The following is a 19,857-nucleotide window of genomic DNA, read 5'->3' as shown; positions in this document are numbered from 1 at the left end:
GCGATGGTGGCTCAGTCTTGCAAATAGGCGCTTTTCCAAATCGACTCGAGGTGACACCACCATTCAGCACTTGACGCCGCCTCAGAGTTGGACAGTGGGCTGCGCGCTCCTTCTGAAAGTTCGTAGACGTAGAAAGCGCAAGTGTTTCAAGTTTCAAGTGTTTTACCTATGCGAACAATTTTTCCCATTTCTATCGTGATAGCGTGCTCTCGAATAAGACAGACCAAGGCGCTGGCAAGGGTGGCGCCTAGGAGGGCACCAGTGGGAGCCAGGATGTTTCAGGGACGGGGGCTAGGTTGGGGCCCAGGGGGCCGCAACACTAGCAGACCAGTCGGCCAGCTTGGCCTGTATATGCGAATTCGGGCTCCTTATGGACCTCTACCAGGCTTCCGGTGAGGGAGATGGCTGCAGGAGCTCCTCGGGTGGAGAATTGTTGGGGCAACACCATAATACGTGGTCTTGGCCTGCCTGTGCTAGGCCACAGTTATTACACTTGTGTCTCTTTTGATCTTTCACTATTGCGGCCAGCCTCCTCGGGCTGAGTATACATTGAGTGTGAGTCCTTGGCAGCGTAGTCACTTGAGCCTGGGTTAATGCTTCTTGTAGAGGTGGATAAAGCCATCTTTGTTCTCTTTGCTGGCTGAGCTGGTGTCCATAGCTGAGCGCCAGGTCACTCGGATTTGGTTCCTGTGACCGCACCACTGCCCGGTTTATGTTCTCTCGGGCTCTCTGGTGAGCGGCCTCATTTCCCGGGTTCGCACAGTGGCCCGGAATCCAAACGAGCTTTATTTTTTGTTGAGGTCGTGCTAATTTTTGCAGTGCCGTTATATTTGTATACCCTGCAGCATATGCCTTGATAGCCGACATCGAATCCGATATAATAAACTTCGTGCCCTCAATGGTAGTTCCAATAGCAATCGCTGTTTCTCCTGCCTCGGTTGTGGAGCCGGCCTGAATGGTTTCTGTTCGCAATGTGCGTCCATAGCCATCAACTGCCGCAATAGCATAATTCATCCCCCCGGCGTGACTGGCGTCCACATACGCTGCTGGTTTGTTATCCAGTGCTTTTTTGAGTGCGTCCGCCCGCGCTTGCCGACGTCCTTTGCTTAGACTACCCACGTTTTTTGGCAGTAGTAGGATTTTTATCTTAGCTCTGATTTCGTCCGGTATTTTAAGCATCAGTGTGGGTCCAGTTAGTGGTTTTAAGTTTAGGAGCTTCAAGACATCATGTCCTTGTCGAGTGCAGGATAGTCTCCACCATAGTGATGCTCGTTGGGCTTCAATTATTTCGTTTACGGTGTTATGTACACCCAGTTCCAAGAGTTTGTCGTTGCTGACCCAAGTGGGTAATCCTAAGGCCACTCTGTAGACTGACCTAATTAATGTGTTCAATTTCCCCGCCCCTTTCTGAATAATAAAGTTTATTCTTCCTCCTCCTTATTGTTGGTGTCAGACACGCTACACAAAACTGAAACGGAACACCTGCACAACGAAAACATCTGCGTGAAAAACCGACTTTGTGTATACATCAATCGAATATATTACAGCACATTACATGATCCCCTGTGCAATCTATCCATCTGTGCCCGTCCGTATATCCGTCCTTAATTAGCAAGTCAGTGACTTCAATGTAGACATTATGAACCTTCGCCCACTTTACATCATTAACTTCGTGGAGATGCGTGGATTTTTACTGGGAGAGTGGGTGGAGAAGGCACGGCAAGCGCCTTGGGGAATCGGGATATACATGCGTTAATTGTTTTGAATATGTTTGCATCTTGGGAGCGGTAGGGGGGTCGCAAAGAAAGGGCCCACAGAAATTATTAAGGAGAGGTTCGGGAACTCACCCCACCCCTTGATTTAAAAACAAACACGTAGTTGTAGTTGTATACTTATACTTTCAAACACACTAAAAAAACCCACACTGATATTGTGTCCGCTGCTGCAGACAATGTGATATCACTACGCGTGCAGCGGATTCTTCGTTAGGAGGACCAAGTTTCATAACAGCCCCATTCCCCTGTGTCCGTATGCCTATGAATGTGACCACGCACTTGCAATTGTGTTGCCCGAGAGCTCTTGAACCAAATTCCTCATTTTTGGGAATGTATGTGTGTGTTTGTTTTTGTATACTTTTACTTCTAATAGTAAAGTTGTTTTAAGGCACCCATAATTTATGTGGCCTATCGGATATATGTGCCACAGAAACTGCGTAAATCAACTGGTGTGCGAAGAAAAAGTTTTGGAACCGAATTGAATAAAATCAAATAGTGATGACTCTTATAGTCGAGTGCCCTGCAACGAAAAAACATTTTCAAAACAGTTCTACAGTTCCACAACATTTTATTTGAAATAATCACAAAATTTAATCAAAGAACATTATGGTTACTAGTAAGTAACCCAAAGAAACCACAATTATAAAAATTGAGGTAAGCTCGCATATAGCAGCCAGAGCCTTCAAAATATTTTGTCACTGTAGTTTGAAATACAGCAGTGGCTACAGTAATCAAGGTGATGTTTTGCCACCTGCCTTCGAATAAAACTGAGACAGAAACTAAGCAATTTTGTATAGAGTGCCACAAATACTGCTAAAGGTGCATCAAAACAGATAAAGCTGTCATCACATGTGTATCAGCACTCTGTACCAGACTGTAAACATCAGTGCTGGATGCTGCATTGGCAAGAACAATTTATGCAGGCACAACATTTTCCTCTGCTGTCATTCGTGACGCCACATGCAGTCAAAGTCCCCTTCTTGAATTACCACAATATGGATACAGGAACGGCTCCATAGTAAAAAGTTAGAGTTCTCAGGAAGAAAAAAAAAAGCACTCATTTGGTGAAAACTACAGCATCTGTAGTCTTGTAAATGCTTGGGCTGGATGCACATTGATAATTTAATGATTAAAGAAGAAAAATGGCCTTTAGCTATTGCAAAGTTTTGTTGTTCTGATATTACACCATTGGTGCTGATTATTCAAAAACTATTTGAAGAAAATTCGGTATTTTGAATATGTACCATTCAATTTAAGTACCGAATTGAATAGAATGCCATTTCATTCCTTTATTTCACGTTTTTGAATCGCACTACTCAATCATTATTGGTGCCGCAGATGTTTGTGCGGCCTATTCCGAAGCTATCGTAAACGGGTATGTGTCACAAAAATCGGGTAAATCATTCCACTGGTTTACTAAAGATGAAAAAGGCAGCAGACAGCTCAACACTAGCAAATTGGAAAGGCAATAACGGCTGCGAGAAGACCTTGAAGCCAGAGAGGGCCTTCGTTGATTACAACCTACCCGTAAATTTATGAAAGGTGTGAACACTTGATTTCAGCGCGCGTTTATGTCTCTTGAGTTTGGACATGTGCGTTGCATCTGTGACCGTGTTTTCAATTGAATATCTTCACATTGAGAATTAATGTAGAAGCTACCTAGCATCACCTAGCTAAAGACTAGCAACGACCTAGAAGCAACCAGATTAGTCGTCATATACTCGTCCAGTTTTGCTGTTTCAACGGAAGGACTTGTTCCTGGGCTAGTTGGTGCCGGATCAAATTCATACTGTAGCGCGAAAATCACACTACGGAAACAAAGAACAAAGTTTTTTCAATCGTACTGTTGTTTTCTAATCTTTGCGTAGAGCCCCCTCTGCCCTGCCGCATGTATCCCTCACGCCTGACTTTTGGGCTACAGTAGGAATTTGATCGCTGTTTCAAGGCTTGCACGGCTTAGTGCAAACTTCGCAACGGCCACTTTTTTTTCTCAGGTACATTCTAAGGTGATCATTTTCAGTGATATCGTCACTTGTGTGACGTGGAATCTAGCATGCCCAAAGACTAAAGCAATCAGTACCCGCCTTCATCTTCTCGAACAGCCAGTAGCCGTGTACTGGGAGAAATAGTAAAGCAATATTGTGCGCTAGAAAGACTGTCCTTGCTCTATGAAAAGTTTTATTGCAACATGCATCTCATATAGTACATTCATTTTTTTTCATGGTATGAAGAGTTTGTATAGTGCAATAATTTTGGCTTTAGCAAGCAAACGCGCTCCCACTCTCAATATTGTGGCAATGTTTGCACCCTGTTGCTGTTTGTACAAATGTTTGTGTAGTACGTAGTAATTATCTCTTTAATTATTATTGGCTAGCATTACGATTGAACCACATGAGATCATAGCTTCCATCAATTAGGCCCCCTTTTCCTGCTTCTTATGTGGTTTTCTACCACCGTGTGAAATGGGCAATGAAAGAGTTTCATTAAAAGAGTGATAGACAGTGTTGTTCCTATGTTGTCGGCAAAATCTGCACATCTGGTCCTACATAAACGGCTAATTGCACTGAGTAGAGGTTAGACAGAAGTGCGTCAAATAAACATAAAATCAAACAAAATATCTTAAAAGGTGTTGAAATCCATGAGAAATTTATGTGGACAGACCAGTTTCATAGCCAGAGCAGCCACATTTGTGCGACACTTTTATCATTTGAATTATATTTAGTACAACAGCATTTACATACAGAAGTTGCCAAGGGGGCTAGATGAATGTGCCAAACTGTGGAACATTCATGGGAAAGGGTGGCTCATGCCTTTCATGAGACAAGTGATTCCTACTTTTTACCCTGAAAAAAGTACCAGAAAATTTGCACTTCCCACTTTTCTATTTATGCTTAACCAAGTACTAAAATATTTACTCAGTTAGCACCCAGCTGGGTTTTAGACTACGTATTTCATTTCTTTTCAAATGAGTTATTTAAGACGCTTTACACACTTCCGAGGAAGTAGTTTCTCTCTACAATTGCCTTCCCACTGACTTGTGTTGCATGGCACAATAAATATACGACATCGTTCGCTGCTGCACTGTAGGGATCAACTTCAGTACTGTTGCATCGCCCACGAGACACCGTTCAACAGAGACGATTGGCGTGTAAGTGCCGGAGCACTAGAATGAGCATCACGCTAGGCCCAGAACCGGGAGGGGACTGTTTATTCAGTAAGCGCGCATTGGTGCGTAACAATGGTTACCAATATAGACATTGTGTGACGCCATGCGACACATCCCGTCAAAACCAAAACTGATCGGAGGTGATGAAATGCCCGACACAACAAGTACCAACTTTGACTACTAAATATGTGACCTTAAGAAGTCGTCTCTCCTCATTAAATATTTTTCACACCAGCAGATGTGGCAACAATTATCAATACAGTATAAAATAACTGTAAAAATTTTTCCTGAACGGCAGTTTTGGCTTTGCCACGGTAATGTTCAAGTGTCAGAGAAGGATCTTGCTGAAATAAGAAAAAAAATATTATTATTTTGAGCCATTATGCTGGTGTAGAGTTTTAAATATCTCATGGACAGCTGAAAAAAATTAATAAATATGTTAGATAAAATGCTTAGGTAGATGAAAACCAGGCTGGCCATGTATGAGATAAATGGTATTCTGGAAGTCGCAGAAGGAGCTCAATGAACTCGTATCAGATAGGTCTCACTAGTAGTCATATACTTAAGCGTCACCTGGTTGGAGTGACAAATAACTTGACAGCACTTAACGACATCTATAACCTGGGTAGATTCTTCATGATGCTCTTCAACAATGAATCTTTAAGTTTATGAAATTGCTGGAGCAGCAGAAACTGGGTGAGAGAGAGAGAGTTTTATTTAAGCTTTGTTTAATTTTTTTTTTTAAATGAGGAACATCTTCATACTTATTTAGCATACAAATCACTAAATCGTGTTTCATATTGTCATGTCAAAGATGTTAGACGCAGCGTTTGAGTGAGCGAATGAAGAGGAACTTTCTTTTGGTCGAAAAGTGGCACACGATGTATGAAACTGGAGGCCCTGCTAGCAGTGCTTTGAGGCCGACTTTTTTATCAAGTCACTCTGTTTTATACTGTCGTGCAACTTTCACATCGCATGCCGAACATTCTTTTCATATGTGAGAAGTGCATGAAAATGTTTACACACCTACGGGGAAACAAAAAATGGAGCTTCATATAGTTCGCTCATTTATCTCCCATATGCTATGCACTAATATACGAGTAGTTTTCTGAAGCCTCATTTCCTATTACATGCACATGCCCGTGAAATCTCATGATGACCCAGAGCACTTGTCTGTAATGTACAGTCGGCCAAATCTTTAGCTACTGTGCATGAGTGGCAGTTTTTTCTGTGTATTTTTGCCATACGACTGAATTAAGTTTCAAAGAAGGTGAGAACAAGTGTGTGCTCACAAAGAACATGTTCACAAAGCAATTCTTTGTAACTTCGTTCCATAATATGGCTTGACAAACAAAAAAGTGGCCGCTGCATACGACAGTTAGCTTTGGCCAACTGTACCTTCTCCTTCATCAGAAGGAAAAAAGAAGTGTCACAGGCAGGCACGAATGTCAAGAATAATCGTATCCATTTATTGCATTCTTTACAAGAGGCAGTGTGTTTTATACACTTAAATGGTCGCAGCACATAGGTGTTTGTTTATACCAGAGACATACAATAATACAACAGGTTGGGATCTTTGAACGACATACTATTGGATGTGTTTGCATGCACGTGGGATACATCATTTGCATCTTTTACAAGAAGGCTTTAGCATCTTGACCTTTCGGTACAAATACATGCAAGACACAGAGATGAACGATCCTGTTGGTGCGGTACTTTGGTTGTCTGAATAACGAACTTGTGAAATGATTTTGCAACTGTTGGGAGCTGATTACTGACTCAGGCTTGCAGAATTTGATTGAATTATAAAAATGAAATTTATGAGAAGCTTCAAAACCTTGCAAGTTATAAAACTGATGCTCACATATTCACGTAGTATGCTTGATTTTGTTGATTGATATGTGGGGTTTAACATCCCAAAACCACCATATGATTATGAGAGACACCGTAGTGGAGGGCTCCGGAAATTTAGACCACCTGGGGTTCTTTAACGTGCACCCAAATCTGAGCACACGGGCCTACAACATTTCCGCCTCCATCGGAAATGCAGCCGCCGCAGCCGGGATCCGAACCCGCGCCTTGCGGGTCAGCAGCCGAGTACCTTAGACACTAGACCACCGCGGCGGGGCGTGCTTGATTTTGTAATAAAGTCATAACTTGACTGTTGTAATAAAGCTATTATGACAGTCTCGTAAGTGAAATTGAAGTTTACAAATGTAATCAAGGTAAAGAAGCTTCAAAATTGACGTGGCAATTCTGGTCACTCTAAATAGCCAGTGAGCTATCAAGTACAGTAGGTTCCTTACCAAACCTAAAGGGGCCAGGAAAATGTGTTTCGTTTTTACAGTAGTTTTGTTTACTGAGAGATAAACAGGGGTACAGAATTCAAGTACAATACTAACCAATAGAGGCAGTTATACGATTTAAGAAGCAATTCATTTTAAAAAAGCTTTATTTAATGGGAGTCTACGGTTAATAATTGTGATATGTGTTTCCACAGTAGAATTACCATGCACAGTCACGTATCATAATGCGGCTTGGCATAGTCAGAGTTCTTTTGCATATCAGCAGATTTTATTTCAGAGTTGGCCTTCAGCTAAGACTTAATGCACCAGTCTTTCAACTGCAACACTTCTAAGCATGAACTTGTGAGGATTATGCTCAAGTACTCGCACCAAAGAACCAAGATGACATGCACTCAATATGCAGGCCAACCTAAGAACTCAGTACCGACAATGCCCAGGCGCCTGCCCTGCAGACTTCCACGTTAGAGAAGACTGCTTGAGGGTCGCCAGCACTGAAAGAAGGTTGGTTCCAGAGGGACTTCATGGAAATGAGTGAACATGATTGAACAGCAAATTTTTGTCGCACCATTTTTTGCAAAGAGTGCTAAATCTGTACATAAAAATTGCAGGTTCTCGTTCAACCACCTTGCAACCTTTTTTTTTACCTGTTTAGCACTGTATCTTCCACTAAATGTAACTGGTTTGTACGAATCCACGTAATTTCCTTGATCTGGACAGCGGCATTATTGCCAGTGAGTTTCTCAGTTCTTCATGTGAAGAAAAGAATACATTTTGTTGCACTGTATTTACATATTAGTACATTCAAGTCGCTACCTGCCATTGCACATTCTGGCATGACATCCTACTTTGCTTTTCCATATTTGCACAATTGAGAACCCGAAAGCAGGTGTGTACTGCAAACATATGAATTTGCAGCCTCTGCCCTGACACCTGAAAGTGAATACTATTCACACAATGTTTTTGGGGAAGAAATTTTACAAATTGTGCACTGCAGATATGGTATATATGTGCAATTAATAACACCTAAATGTGCTAGACATCAATATGGCAGTCACAATGACAAAACAGCACTATACTGTTGTGTCAAAAAATGGACATATCCCTGAAATGTCATGGTCACCGGATCTCAAAAGAAATGAACAAAAAAGTTTGAAATCATGAGAGTGAAAATAAAATTGTGGCACGTACTGAGTATTGAGAGAAACGGTGTGACTTAAGTATACTGATACCAATTTCTTTCTAGTTACACATAACCGGGTGCGGCTATGTGTGACCATGCACTTCTTTTTTAGTCATGCATGGTCTTCAGTTACACAAGGGGAACACAAAAAAGCACCATGTGTCGTAAGAATATTCACAAATAAATGAATTACAGCATGTCCTAAGTTTAAAAGGCCGCATGATAGGATATGTGTCTTCTCACAGAAGAGAAGGTGCAGGATTCTGGTATTTTCCAATATGTTTTAAAAAGAAGCTGGATTGCTACCAGTCTGAAATGATTGAAAACTGCAATTGCCGACCCATTAAAACAGACACAGTGCAAATATAAGTGATGTAAGCAGAAGTTTGCACACAATATTTCTCTAAAATATGAGAACTTTTCTCATGAACTGCTGCATCCTATAACACCAGCCATCACAATAATGATCAGAACTAATACAAGAAGAGATGGAGCATTACTATTTCAGGTTGCAACTACAAAATGTAGAATAAATAAAATGTGGCATCGCAAAAGAGCTGCTGCATAGAGCAATTTGGCATTTCACTTACACAAACCAAATGCAATTTGCCGAAGAAAAAAAAAAGCTGTAAAATACTGTGAGCCATTCTTCTGCTAAGATGGCATTGTCGGCAGCTGATTTCCTATATTTTACTTCTGCATTCTAAGCACTTGGTAGTTGCTTCGTGGCAAAAAAAGCAATTCTTTTGGCTATATACATACATGTGCACTTTCACAATATACACTCACATCACTGACATGTACACCACACTGGCAAAAAGCACAACACACCTAACTATACTTATACGTCGTAGTATAAAGGCTGTGCAGCTATGCCTGCTCGAAAGATGTCTGCAACATGGCAGTCTGAAAGGCTAAGCTGAAATTACCTGGCATCAGGAGTTCTGTTCATTACTGTTAAAAGCAGCCAGTTTAATTACACATAACTATCTAATTAAAGCAATTAGCTCACTGTACTACATTTTAAACGTGCTAAACAATACTGTGAAAGCTACGAAAGCAGTCCAACCCCAAAAGCCTTGCTCCATGCATTTCAGAGTGTTTTTGATCTGCAGCAATTTTCAAGAAATAGTTACTTGCCACATTGCAACTTGTGTATTGTATAGACACATGTTAGAGTCACACCTCTGAATTGACAGTTCAAATTAGGAGAAAAAAAGATTTCCATTGATAGAATCCATGTGATTGTTCAGAGCTTTATAGCAATATTTTCAATGAAATAAGTGGGAGAAAAAACGACTTATAATTCCTGAGTGTGAGGACAAGCTGGGTGCAAGCTCTTGTGGTAGTGATAGCAAAGAGGAGTCCATTGCATGGTACATGGGAATGAATGCCAAGTCATAAAGAATAGTGGGCAAGTATTTTCTTCTGTGATGGCGAGTGAACACAAGCAGATTACGATCTGTTTCGTACTTGCAGTCAGAAAAAATTAAACAAAATGGCATATGAATTCATGTGGCACGTAAAGTTACATTATTTAAACACGTCCTAGTTGGAATTTAACAAAATTGATGCCTTAGATCACAAAATCTTAAAAGTAACAGAATTTCATCCTTTTCTTTAAATTGATGCACATCACATTATGTTAATGATGGGCATTTACAGTAGGTCAGATATGCAAGTACTACATGTAGAGTACAATTTAGAATTTAATTCCTCAACTGTACTCTCTGGAATAACAGATAGAGTCTGCAATACTATCACTTTGTTCATGAGCAACATAATAACACAACTTTGTTATTGATCTACCTTAAGAGGATATCAGTTGCGTCTTTGGTTTTGGCAACTAATGTGTGACTGATTCGAGCCTGTTTATATAACATGCCTGTTAAGCAGTGACAGCTGTGAAGGCCCATGAATCAGATAATCATAAGTCCATTACATATGTCTCATTGAGGTGCTTTTCTTACAATTTCAAATGTAAACACACAACTTTAAATGTAAAAAGTTGTGTTCATAACACATTACACTATATTGCTGACATATGTCCTAGTAGTGATTTCTACAACACTATTTGGCAAGGGACAGTGACTTCAAGTAACAAAAGACTAAGTACTATATATCCTGCAAGGTGACGTACACTTCACATAATTGTTCTGAGCTGGTTGAGTAGTTCTTATCGCCAGATATTCTACAGCAGACCTACAAACAGTGACAAGCTTACTAAGATGGCTAGGTAAGCAACAGGACTGCAAACCATTCAGCCTAGTCCAAAACTTCCACCCAAACATGTACTTTTAGGGACGTCCTATTTTAGGAAAGAGATCACAGGCTGGACAGCAAAACACAACACACCAGCATGCAACGCTCTAAGCTGTGTCATCCACACTGCACCATCACGCTGACGCCCGCTCTTTCCTTGGTCTCTCGCAGAAAATCCCTGACAAAACGGGAAGAGTGTCCATTACAACCAGCATCACACCAATGTCTTTAAGCCGGCGGAAACTGCTGTGAAAGTCTATCTTGCAAGACGCTCGATCAAAACAAGCACATTTGTAACACCCAGTGCCACAAATAAGTCCTGTAGTTGACACTAGTGTGAGTAACATTGTCAGCGGTGAATCACCCGACAAGGGAACGCCCCTCACACCTGGCGTCACACCGAGGTCTCAGAATTCAGCCGAAGCACGAAGCGGTTGGACTTTGGGTCGACAATCTCCTCGGTGACATTGAAGTGAGGCAGGGCATGGACGCTGACCAGCAGGGACACCTCGCCCTGCCTGAGGAGGAACGTGACTCCGGGCTTGAGAGGCCGCGACAGGAGCACATCGCAAACGAGCGCCCACGTCTGGACTGGGCGCAACTCGCGATCGTCCTGGAGCACGGGCGAAGACTGGATGTACTTCTCGAGGAAGGCCTTTGGGCTGAGGTCATAGTGAAGGCACTGTGACAGGTGCTCTAGGATCCCCTGCATGGTGTGACGGGGCTGCTGGCGGGTGATGCGCAAGTACTTCTGCAGAGCACGGGCCATGGACGGAAAGATGGCCTGCGCGGCTTCAGTAGGGTCCATTGGAATGGCCGGCCCTATGTGCAAGAAAAGAAGAGAGGTTGATAGTGACTATATTAGGCCAGTTGGTATGTGGATTTAAAGTTCATTCTGGAGCCAGATAAATTGTGCAATGAGAAGTGTAGGCTGATCGAACAGATGTGGACTGTCTTCGTTTTCAATCTTCCTCGTCAATTGGTTTTACAGTTCCATAAGAAACAGCTTCTTATGGTCGTTACTAAAAATTGTGACACCTCTTGCCTAATTTTTTCCGATAGGAAGGATTTTGAGTGAAACAGTCTTGATACCTTAGGATGCAAGGGTTTATTAACAAGTTTCTTTCTCCTAAGACTACTGTGTGATGCCTGCAGTTCAGTGCGTGTTCCAAAGTGACCACCATGGCTGTGAGTGGCATCTGCATGCAAATATATCTGGGAGAAGTATTACTTCTAATTTTATGCCGGTACGAGTGGTTAAGTAGACTGCAGGGACAAAAAAAAGTGACAGAAGACAACTCAGAGTGAGTGTTTAGGTTGAAGGAAAGAAGGGAAACTTTAAGGGCTCGTTTTTTAGTAGACACAATGTTAATGAGAACTAGCACAATGTGATGCCAAGAAAAGTATAGGTGATGTTATTTGTAGTAATTTTGACATGATTGAGAAGAAAGTAAACTGAACGAACAGATTACTTGCCACCGGCACAGATTGAACCTGCCGTCGGCAGCATTCAAAAAGCTGTAGGTTCGATCCCTCCCAGTGACAAGGCATTTTTTTTTTTGTCCACTTTACTTTCTTCACATTTATGCCATAGCCATTACAAATGACATCCCCTACACTTTTCTTGCTAGTTATCTATAACGTTGACATTGATGCAACTTCAACAAAAGAAACTCATTGATACACAATTTGGCTACTACCATAATTGAAGAGTGGCATGACCTGTCATGAACACAGTAAATCAGGTTTGTACAGGGAAGGAGTTACAGCAGATTCTCAGTAAACCGAAATCTGTCACACAAAACTGCTGCTTAAATGTAACTTTCTCTGGTATGATCGGTTTTGTGCTGGGATTCCGCACCCCTGTTCATTTTTCTGTAACGAAACTCCTGTTTAAAAGAAACATACTTTTTGGGTCCCTTCAGGTTCCATCTAACGAGGGTCTATTGTAGATAGAGACAAACTTGCTGGAACCTAGGTAAAATCTCCAATAAATGCCAATTGCATTGAAGGCACTTTAAAGACTGGATTAGCCAACATATATAAGCATAAGTTATGTAGAGACAGTAAACTTTGAAATACATTGTTATTGCTTTTCCAAGTCCAGTGTCAGTACAGTCTTCCTTTAGACGGCTCTGTTGTGATACAATGGGGGAAAAGGCAGTCATGTAGTTGCAGCTTGTCCTCCAATGTTGAATAAAATAAATTAAATATGTTAAAAAATACAATTTCCGTTTCCACCCCATTTTACCTCACGTCCATCAACAGTATTTGCCAACAAGTAAACTCCAAAGTGATTAAAAAATAGAGAAAAGTAGTACCTGCGTTCATAAGCGATAATACATATTAACATCAAAATTATCACCCCATCACTAACATGTGTTTTCTGCAAGATGCTGGACGATGCTACAGATGCCCACTAATATCAAAGCTTTCTGCGCTCAAACTAGGTTTGCTCATGGGTCTGTAACTTTCTAATCACGAGCAGCTTGCCATTGTTAATATTTGCTTTTCTGTTCTCTCCGACGTCAAGTCAAAGATGCTGCAAATGCTTATTGGTCCTTTACTATTCTTAATTTACAATAATGACCTGCCAAATAAAATATCATATTGTATACATATATTAGATGACAAGTGCATTGTTTATTGCTCCATAAAAAGTGCAGATGACCACCTATCCCTTCAAAGTGACCTGGATCGTATTAAGAACTGGTGTAAACGATTGTTGATAACTCATAACATCCCAAAATGTGAAATAATCTCATTATCTGTAATTAAGTTTGTTTGCTCTTTCCTTACATCAATAACGACACATAGGCTAGAACCACGTGGTATAAGTATCTAGGCGCTCACCTCACGCGAAATCATTTCTGCTACTGCTTCCAGATTATTAAGATATCTTTGTTGTAACCTACAAACCACCACTCCTCAGGCCCCCTAAACATTAGTCCAACTCCAGTTATACTTCATTCATCTGGTCACCTCATTAAAGATATTTATTACAGCAGTTAGAAGCTATTCAGAACAGAGCTTGTTGTTTTATCACATAGCACTATAACAAAAAGTCCAGTATAACCCAGTTAAAGTTCTCACTCCATTCATTAAAGGAGCACTCACACAAAATTTCGTAGGCAAGATGATGACTGAGATAGATTTATGTGGAGACATCTACGAAATGTCAAAGACAAACATAGCCTAGAACACATTTAAAATCAATCCTAAAGCGCATGCTGCACGACTGAGCGAGATGTGGAGTCTCTCGCGACGCCGTTGTCAACGCGGCAGCAATGTAAACAAACCTACATCACCAGTTTGTGCTGCCAGGTCGCTTGTGCTACCTGCGATTTCTTCGTTCGTGCCTGCAGCTTTGCCTGTGCTCGCTGTGCTTGCTAGGCAATAAATTCACAGTTTTGCATGGTCGCGTGGCCAGCTGCGTTTTCCTTGCCACCAGAGCTGCTCCTGCCTAGCTCGGTGCTCACTCATTGAAACCAAAACTGCGACTGGGCGCTCTAAAAATGCCTCTAAATAGATAACCGTCGTGGACTCATGAGAATGAGGCTTCAAGACGTGATAAGTGAATTAGTCTTGACTGCACACAATAAATTTGTATTGTTGTAAAGAAAGAAATAGATAAAAATAGTCTAGCTGTTGCAAAAAACGAACTAAATATTTGTGTCAGTGCTCCTTTAACCATACATTGTGACAATGCCCCCTCGTCTCTGTTTCACTAAAATGCCAATGCCGCTCGATCACCGCTAGCACTGTTGCAACGTTCTTCTCACTTATCACACAGATTACACAATGACTTCAGCTACACCGGCGTCTATGACACCGCTAAGGCTTTTAACTACTCCTCACTCTCATATGTTATACATCTATGGAACAATCTTCCATGCAACGTTGCTTTGCAGCAATAAATTTCGCAACCGTCATATCAACCATTTCACTGATAATGCTTAGCTGGTCCGTTGGCTCCCATGATTCATGCATTCCCCCTTTTTTTAAAGCTTAATTAGCAAAGTGATGCAGTTGACTTAAGTTTTGTGATTTCATCTAGTGCCGGTAAAGTTTGCAATTTGTTTACCGTGCTTCCATTCAATCAGTCCAACACACTGTGGCATTTCTTTCTTTGTGTTTCAATCTTGCCAATTTATCATGTTTTACAGCCTAACATACATATGAATAGTTATGTACTTAGATTTGCTGTACTTGCCACTGTTTTATGTTATTCTACATTATTCTTAATTTCGTGCACCAGCTTTGTATTTGATGTAAACCCTACGCTTGTGCGGATGATAATCCTGGTCGAATAATTTCGAATCTAATTTGAATACTATATATTACATATTATAAAGAAAAATTATCATATTTGTCATGACCCTGATAGCCTGCACAATAGTATTTTTAAGATTGAAACAAGACCTGCGCAAATGTTTTTCACTTTATTTTGTTCAAGAAAAAATGGAAACAACTTTGAAAAGTAGCAGGAGTTCACTTTTGAGAAAATGTAAGTGATAACTTCTAAAATATGTTCCTTTTTAAAATTTACTATACTTTGAGCATATAAGCTTGTACAACAACTTTTTAAACTTAAAAAAATGATGAATCAATGTGAGGGTAGTAAGTTCATTTAACCTTGAAGTGAAGCTTCATGACAACCAATTTCTTTTGGGTAGGTGTTTTCACGCAATAATTTAAAGTTAAATTGAAGCGAATTTGAATACTGTAATACTCACTTGAATATTTGAAGCATTCGAATATTCACATAAGCCTAGTTAACCTGAATTGTTCTTACTTAGTATCGATGCCCCTTACACAATGCTTCCACAAACCCCGAAAAGTATTTGTAACTAACTAACTAACTAGCTAACTAAATATGCATATGAAAATGCCTTGGCAAGTTCCTCTGGACACCTGTAGAATCAAGTTACTTTTTGTGGCAAATCAGGTACTTCAGACTCCTAATTTTATGCCTTTTCAGGCAGCTCTCATGGAGGAAAAATGACCAGTCAGTAGACTTAAGTTAGGACAAACACCAGCAATTGATGTCTTACAATTTACGAGCAGCAGTGAGCACTTAGACATAAGAGCGTACACCTAGTAACTAGTTAATTAGCTTTGAAAGTTGTTGGCACTTGGTGATGCTGTGAGGTGGCATTGCAAGGAAAACACACTGTGAACACTTGCTAACTGAACAACTTTCCCAAGAATGTATGTAGTGTGCATCAATATTAGTACTATTCACAGTTCGCCATGCTGACATGACTTCAATGCCCAGTGAGCAACGTGAATTTCTTGCTCATATGGTGGAGGAAGTGGGCTAAATTTTATTGGGTCCTTCAAATTCTACAGATTTTACTTCACACTGTAAAACAGGATTTTATAAAATAAAACCTAAAATAACCAGGAAAATATGTTTAACTTATTCGAAGAATTAAATTTTAAGGACAGGACGTACAGTAATGCAGTAGCCAGATACAAAAGCAACAGAATCTGAGGTAGTTGTTACGGTTAACTAACACTTCTATTTAGGTTATTTAATTCAATTGACATTCTATCGTTACTGCTTTAATACTGAATTCCTCTTTAGACATCGCTTGACTATGATTGCCCCCTTCAAGTCAATGTGGAGTGAATTCAAGTGTACTTTTTTTTTCTGAAGGTAAAAGGAGCATTCCCAGTACACACCATTTTCATCTTGCATCCGTTTGATGTGAGTAAATGCTTCCTCGGCTGCTGACACGAGCCTGGCTCTGCGCTTCCGCACTCTTCGCTCGTATTCGTGCTCCTCGTAAAATCGATCATTGTGACCTGACCGTCGTCCAGGCAGAACTGTCTGGTTTAGCGGAGCTTGGTCATCTTCTGCGACACCATCAACGTCATAGACCTGGAAACATAAAAACAACATACTTCGTTTTACGTACCTTTCGGACCTGGGCAGCAGTTGCACAAATGTGAAACCATTCAGAAAGCATTCTGTAGATGTAATAAGTTGTGTCTAAAAGCCAAATTGAAGTAAAAACAAGCAAGCAATGGCAAAAGAGGGAAAAGGAAGCAAGTTGCAAGCTGTATCATTCAACTTTCAAGAATAACTAAAGGGTTGGTATTCTTAAAGGGGCTTCAAAGAGCAAAACGATTTTTTTAGTATTAGTAAAGCACAGTTTCACGACCCCTAAAGCACCGCTCTTACCGCTACTTGACGCTTGGTAAGTGTGAAAACATGCAAAAAGAAAATGCGAGTGGAGACGCCACCTTCGAACTCCCGCACCAAATGCAATGAAGTCATAAATTTTGAAGCCGTTTACTGAGTTCTGCATAGCTTCTAATCGATAAAATGAAAGTACATTGCCATCTGTTGATGCCATAGACCTAGTATATGAAGTTTCGAAAAATGGCATTGAGCCAATGAAAATATAAAAAATGCGTTTTGAAATTGTCGACACCACATGCAGAGATTTCAGTCCTAAATTCAAAAATGAAACGTCAACCCTTGATTTTCTCCGCTAATAATAAACTTATGATAGCGAAACGTATGGCATTAGAGTGCTGAAAGTGCAGTTTGTCTATCTAAACCAGTTGTGGTTTCTCTTTAGCACCCCTTCCAGCACTGCATTTGTGCGAAATAACAGACAGTGTGATGGTTTACTATACTCTCTTTCACTACTTTGGTTCAGCAATTCCAAAGCTACGGTGTGTGAAAAAGCCACAAGCTTGTGCAGCGAAACGTAGCCCTTCTTCAGCGAAAACAAAAAAGAGTGAAAAGGAGCGTTGCGGTGGGAGACATGAAGGAATGCGTTGACAAAGAAACAGATATACGAGAGTCATGAACAGCGCCGGAGAGAAACAGTCTCAAAGTGAAGTTATCTGCCGGCATGAGATTCTACCGATCTTTAGCAGAGCAACAAATTCAGGCTTCTTCAACCTCCCGGTGTAGTTGCCTGTTTATTGCCTTTCCTGCATTTTTAAGTTCATAAACTAGTCATAATAACTACAATTCGTTAAGCAGATGCCGTGACTACAGTGGGCAGACAACACGGAACGAATGAATACATGTGGAGAGGCTGAGTGCCCTTCCCATTGGTTGAGGGGCCTTTAGCCTCCACAGTCCTGAAGAGAACTTCTGAAAAAGAGTATAGACTGATGGATTCACTGAATTTACTGAAGTTCATCAAATTGATCAAGCATTAAATTTTTTTTATCAATTTGGCCTTACTCAGCAATCTTTCAGCCTCTCAGCTGGTTCAGGTGATATAAAGAACCCCAGGTGGTCAAAATTTCCGAAGCCCTCTACTACGGCGTCTCTCATAATCATATGGTGGTTTTAGGACGCTAAACCCCACAAATCTATCTGGTTCAGGTAATAGTACGAATGCCTAGAAAAAGTGTTGGTCCTGAACTTTATTCCCACACAATGTACCTCCAAGGTTTATCATAAATTAGTCTAGTTTTCTTTGCCCTTCATGCTGGCATCAGGAGAATTAAAATTGTTGTTCTTGTGAATGTTGCTGAATGCCGCATGACTGGCTTGTCTTGTTAAACAATATCCAGTGAACATGATATCAGCGGAAGCAGTCAATGAAAAACCATGTTCCATGTCTCCATAAAAAGTTAAACCTATGAGCTCGGTGAAAGCAATGATATGTGAGTCGACGTTACAAAGTGTATGCTTTTAGAAAAAAAACAGTAAGCGGCATACTGGCTCCAGACATAAAAGTGAGCATGGAAAGACTGGGAGAAAGGAAATATATGTTCATGTATTTGATTGATCATGACTACACATGGTTACATTGGAGTACCTTGCCTCATTTCTTGCCCATTTTTTCTTCTCAGTTCTTTTATTTGTCTTTCTGTTCTGCCCAGGCATAGTAACAATTGTGAGAATAAGAAAATTTTATGTTTTGCCTTTCACAATTAAGTACTGTATGCAATAAAGATTTTTTCGTAGTTTTTGTGCACGTAAGTTGAACATAAAACAATATTCTTCTTCGATAATGAAAGTCAGCATGAAGTTTGGGTGAAAATTGAATATTAGAACATGTAGAATTCCATTAAAAAGTTAAAGTTTGCTGTGCCATGAAGCTTCCTGCCGCTGGGTTCCAGCTGGTTACAGCAAGATGTAAATCATATGCATTGTAATATTTTGCATAAAATCATCCAATCAGCAAGTAATGCCGACAAAGTGTGCAGTTACCCCTTACATTTGTGTCACTGAAATAAAACAAAGTGAATTCCGTACAAGATAAGCTTGGAAACCATGTACAGAACGAGAAACGAAGACGCATTTTCTGGTCATCTACAAAAAACGGCAACCTGCCTTGAAAGCCTGCTGCTGCTGTTGCTGCTTTCGGTGACGACTTGGAACCGTTTCCAGGTAAGGGTTGTAAATGGGAAAATCCTGCATAATGAAAACAAGAAATGCATGTTATAGAAGCGCAATACAACACAGAGCTATTTGAAGTTCAATACATGACAGCTTAGTACAATTTAAGACAAAAATGTTGGAACATAGTGTAACTGCAATGAAGTAACAAGTTTTTTACAAGCCACGACAGTTACGTTTGGTTACATCTGTTAGATAGTGTGGGTTGGGTGACGCGGCAACAAAATCATGGGTGCGATATAGACAATACAACTTTATTGCCATTGTGAAAACCAAACACTGGCGCAAATGAAACAGGCAAACATTAGCAATATATATACATTTTACGCTGGAAGATGGTGCTTCTCAATAATAGGGTTGACTGACCAGGATAAGTTATGTGCTTACTTGAGCCACTAGCTTTAATACACAATTAATAATGCTGAAAACCTAGCCATCGTGAAAACCAAACACTGGCTGAAATGAAACAGGAAAACATTAGCAATATGTATACATTTTACCCTGGAAGATGGTGTTGCTCAATAATAGGGTTGACTGACCAGGAAAAGTTATGTGCTTACTTGAGCCACTAGCGTTAATAAACAATTAACAACGCTGAAAACCTAGCCATATTCGTATTCACAAGAAGTTCCTATATGTTTCAATTAACCAATATTTTACAAGTTTCCATGCAAAATTACACAACCATGATTAGCATTGGTTAAATAAATAATGAAGCTAAAGAGATCCTAGTAAGCCCTACTACTTGTGGCTACTTGCAGTTGCTTCTTAGATGAAGACTGGTCTTC

At 40.5% G+C, this 19,857-nt stretch overlaps 1 protein-coding gene across 3 annotated transcripts in view; it reads right to left on the bottom strand.

Annotated features, from left to right (window-relative positions):
• Positions 1-6,389: 6,389 nt before the first annotated feature.
• Vang (Strabismus domain-containing protein Vang) overlaps positions 6,390-19,857 on the bottom strand; it is a 154,598-nt gene continuing 141,130 nt past the window's right edge. For all 3 annotated transcript variants that reach the window (XM_037423567.2, XM_075893838.1, XM_075893839.1), the window contains 3 exons: positions 19,004-19,084; positions 16,378-16,576; positions 6,390-11,511 (listed from right to left, as the gene is read on the bottom strand). In XM_037423567.2, coding sequence (XP_037279464.2) covers positions 11,084-11,511; positions 16,378-16,576; positions 19,004-19,084 — 708 coding nt within the window. In that variant the 3' untranslated portion in view covers positions 6,390-11,083. The remainder of the gene's footprint in view (positions 11,512-16,377; positions 16,577-19,003; positions 19,085-19,857) is intronic.

Source organism: Rhipicephalus microplus, chromosome 4 (assembly GCF_043290135.1).
Source record: "Rhipicephalus microplus isolate Deutch F79 chromosome 4, USDA_Rmic, whole genome shotgun sequence".
Taxonomy (NCBI): Eukaryota; Metazoa; Arthropoda; class Arachnida; order Ixodida; family Ixodidae; genus Rhipicephalus; species Rhipicephalus microplus.
This window is presented reverse-complemented; position numbering and strand designations above follow the sequence as displayed.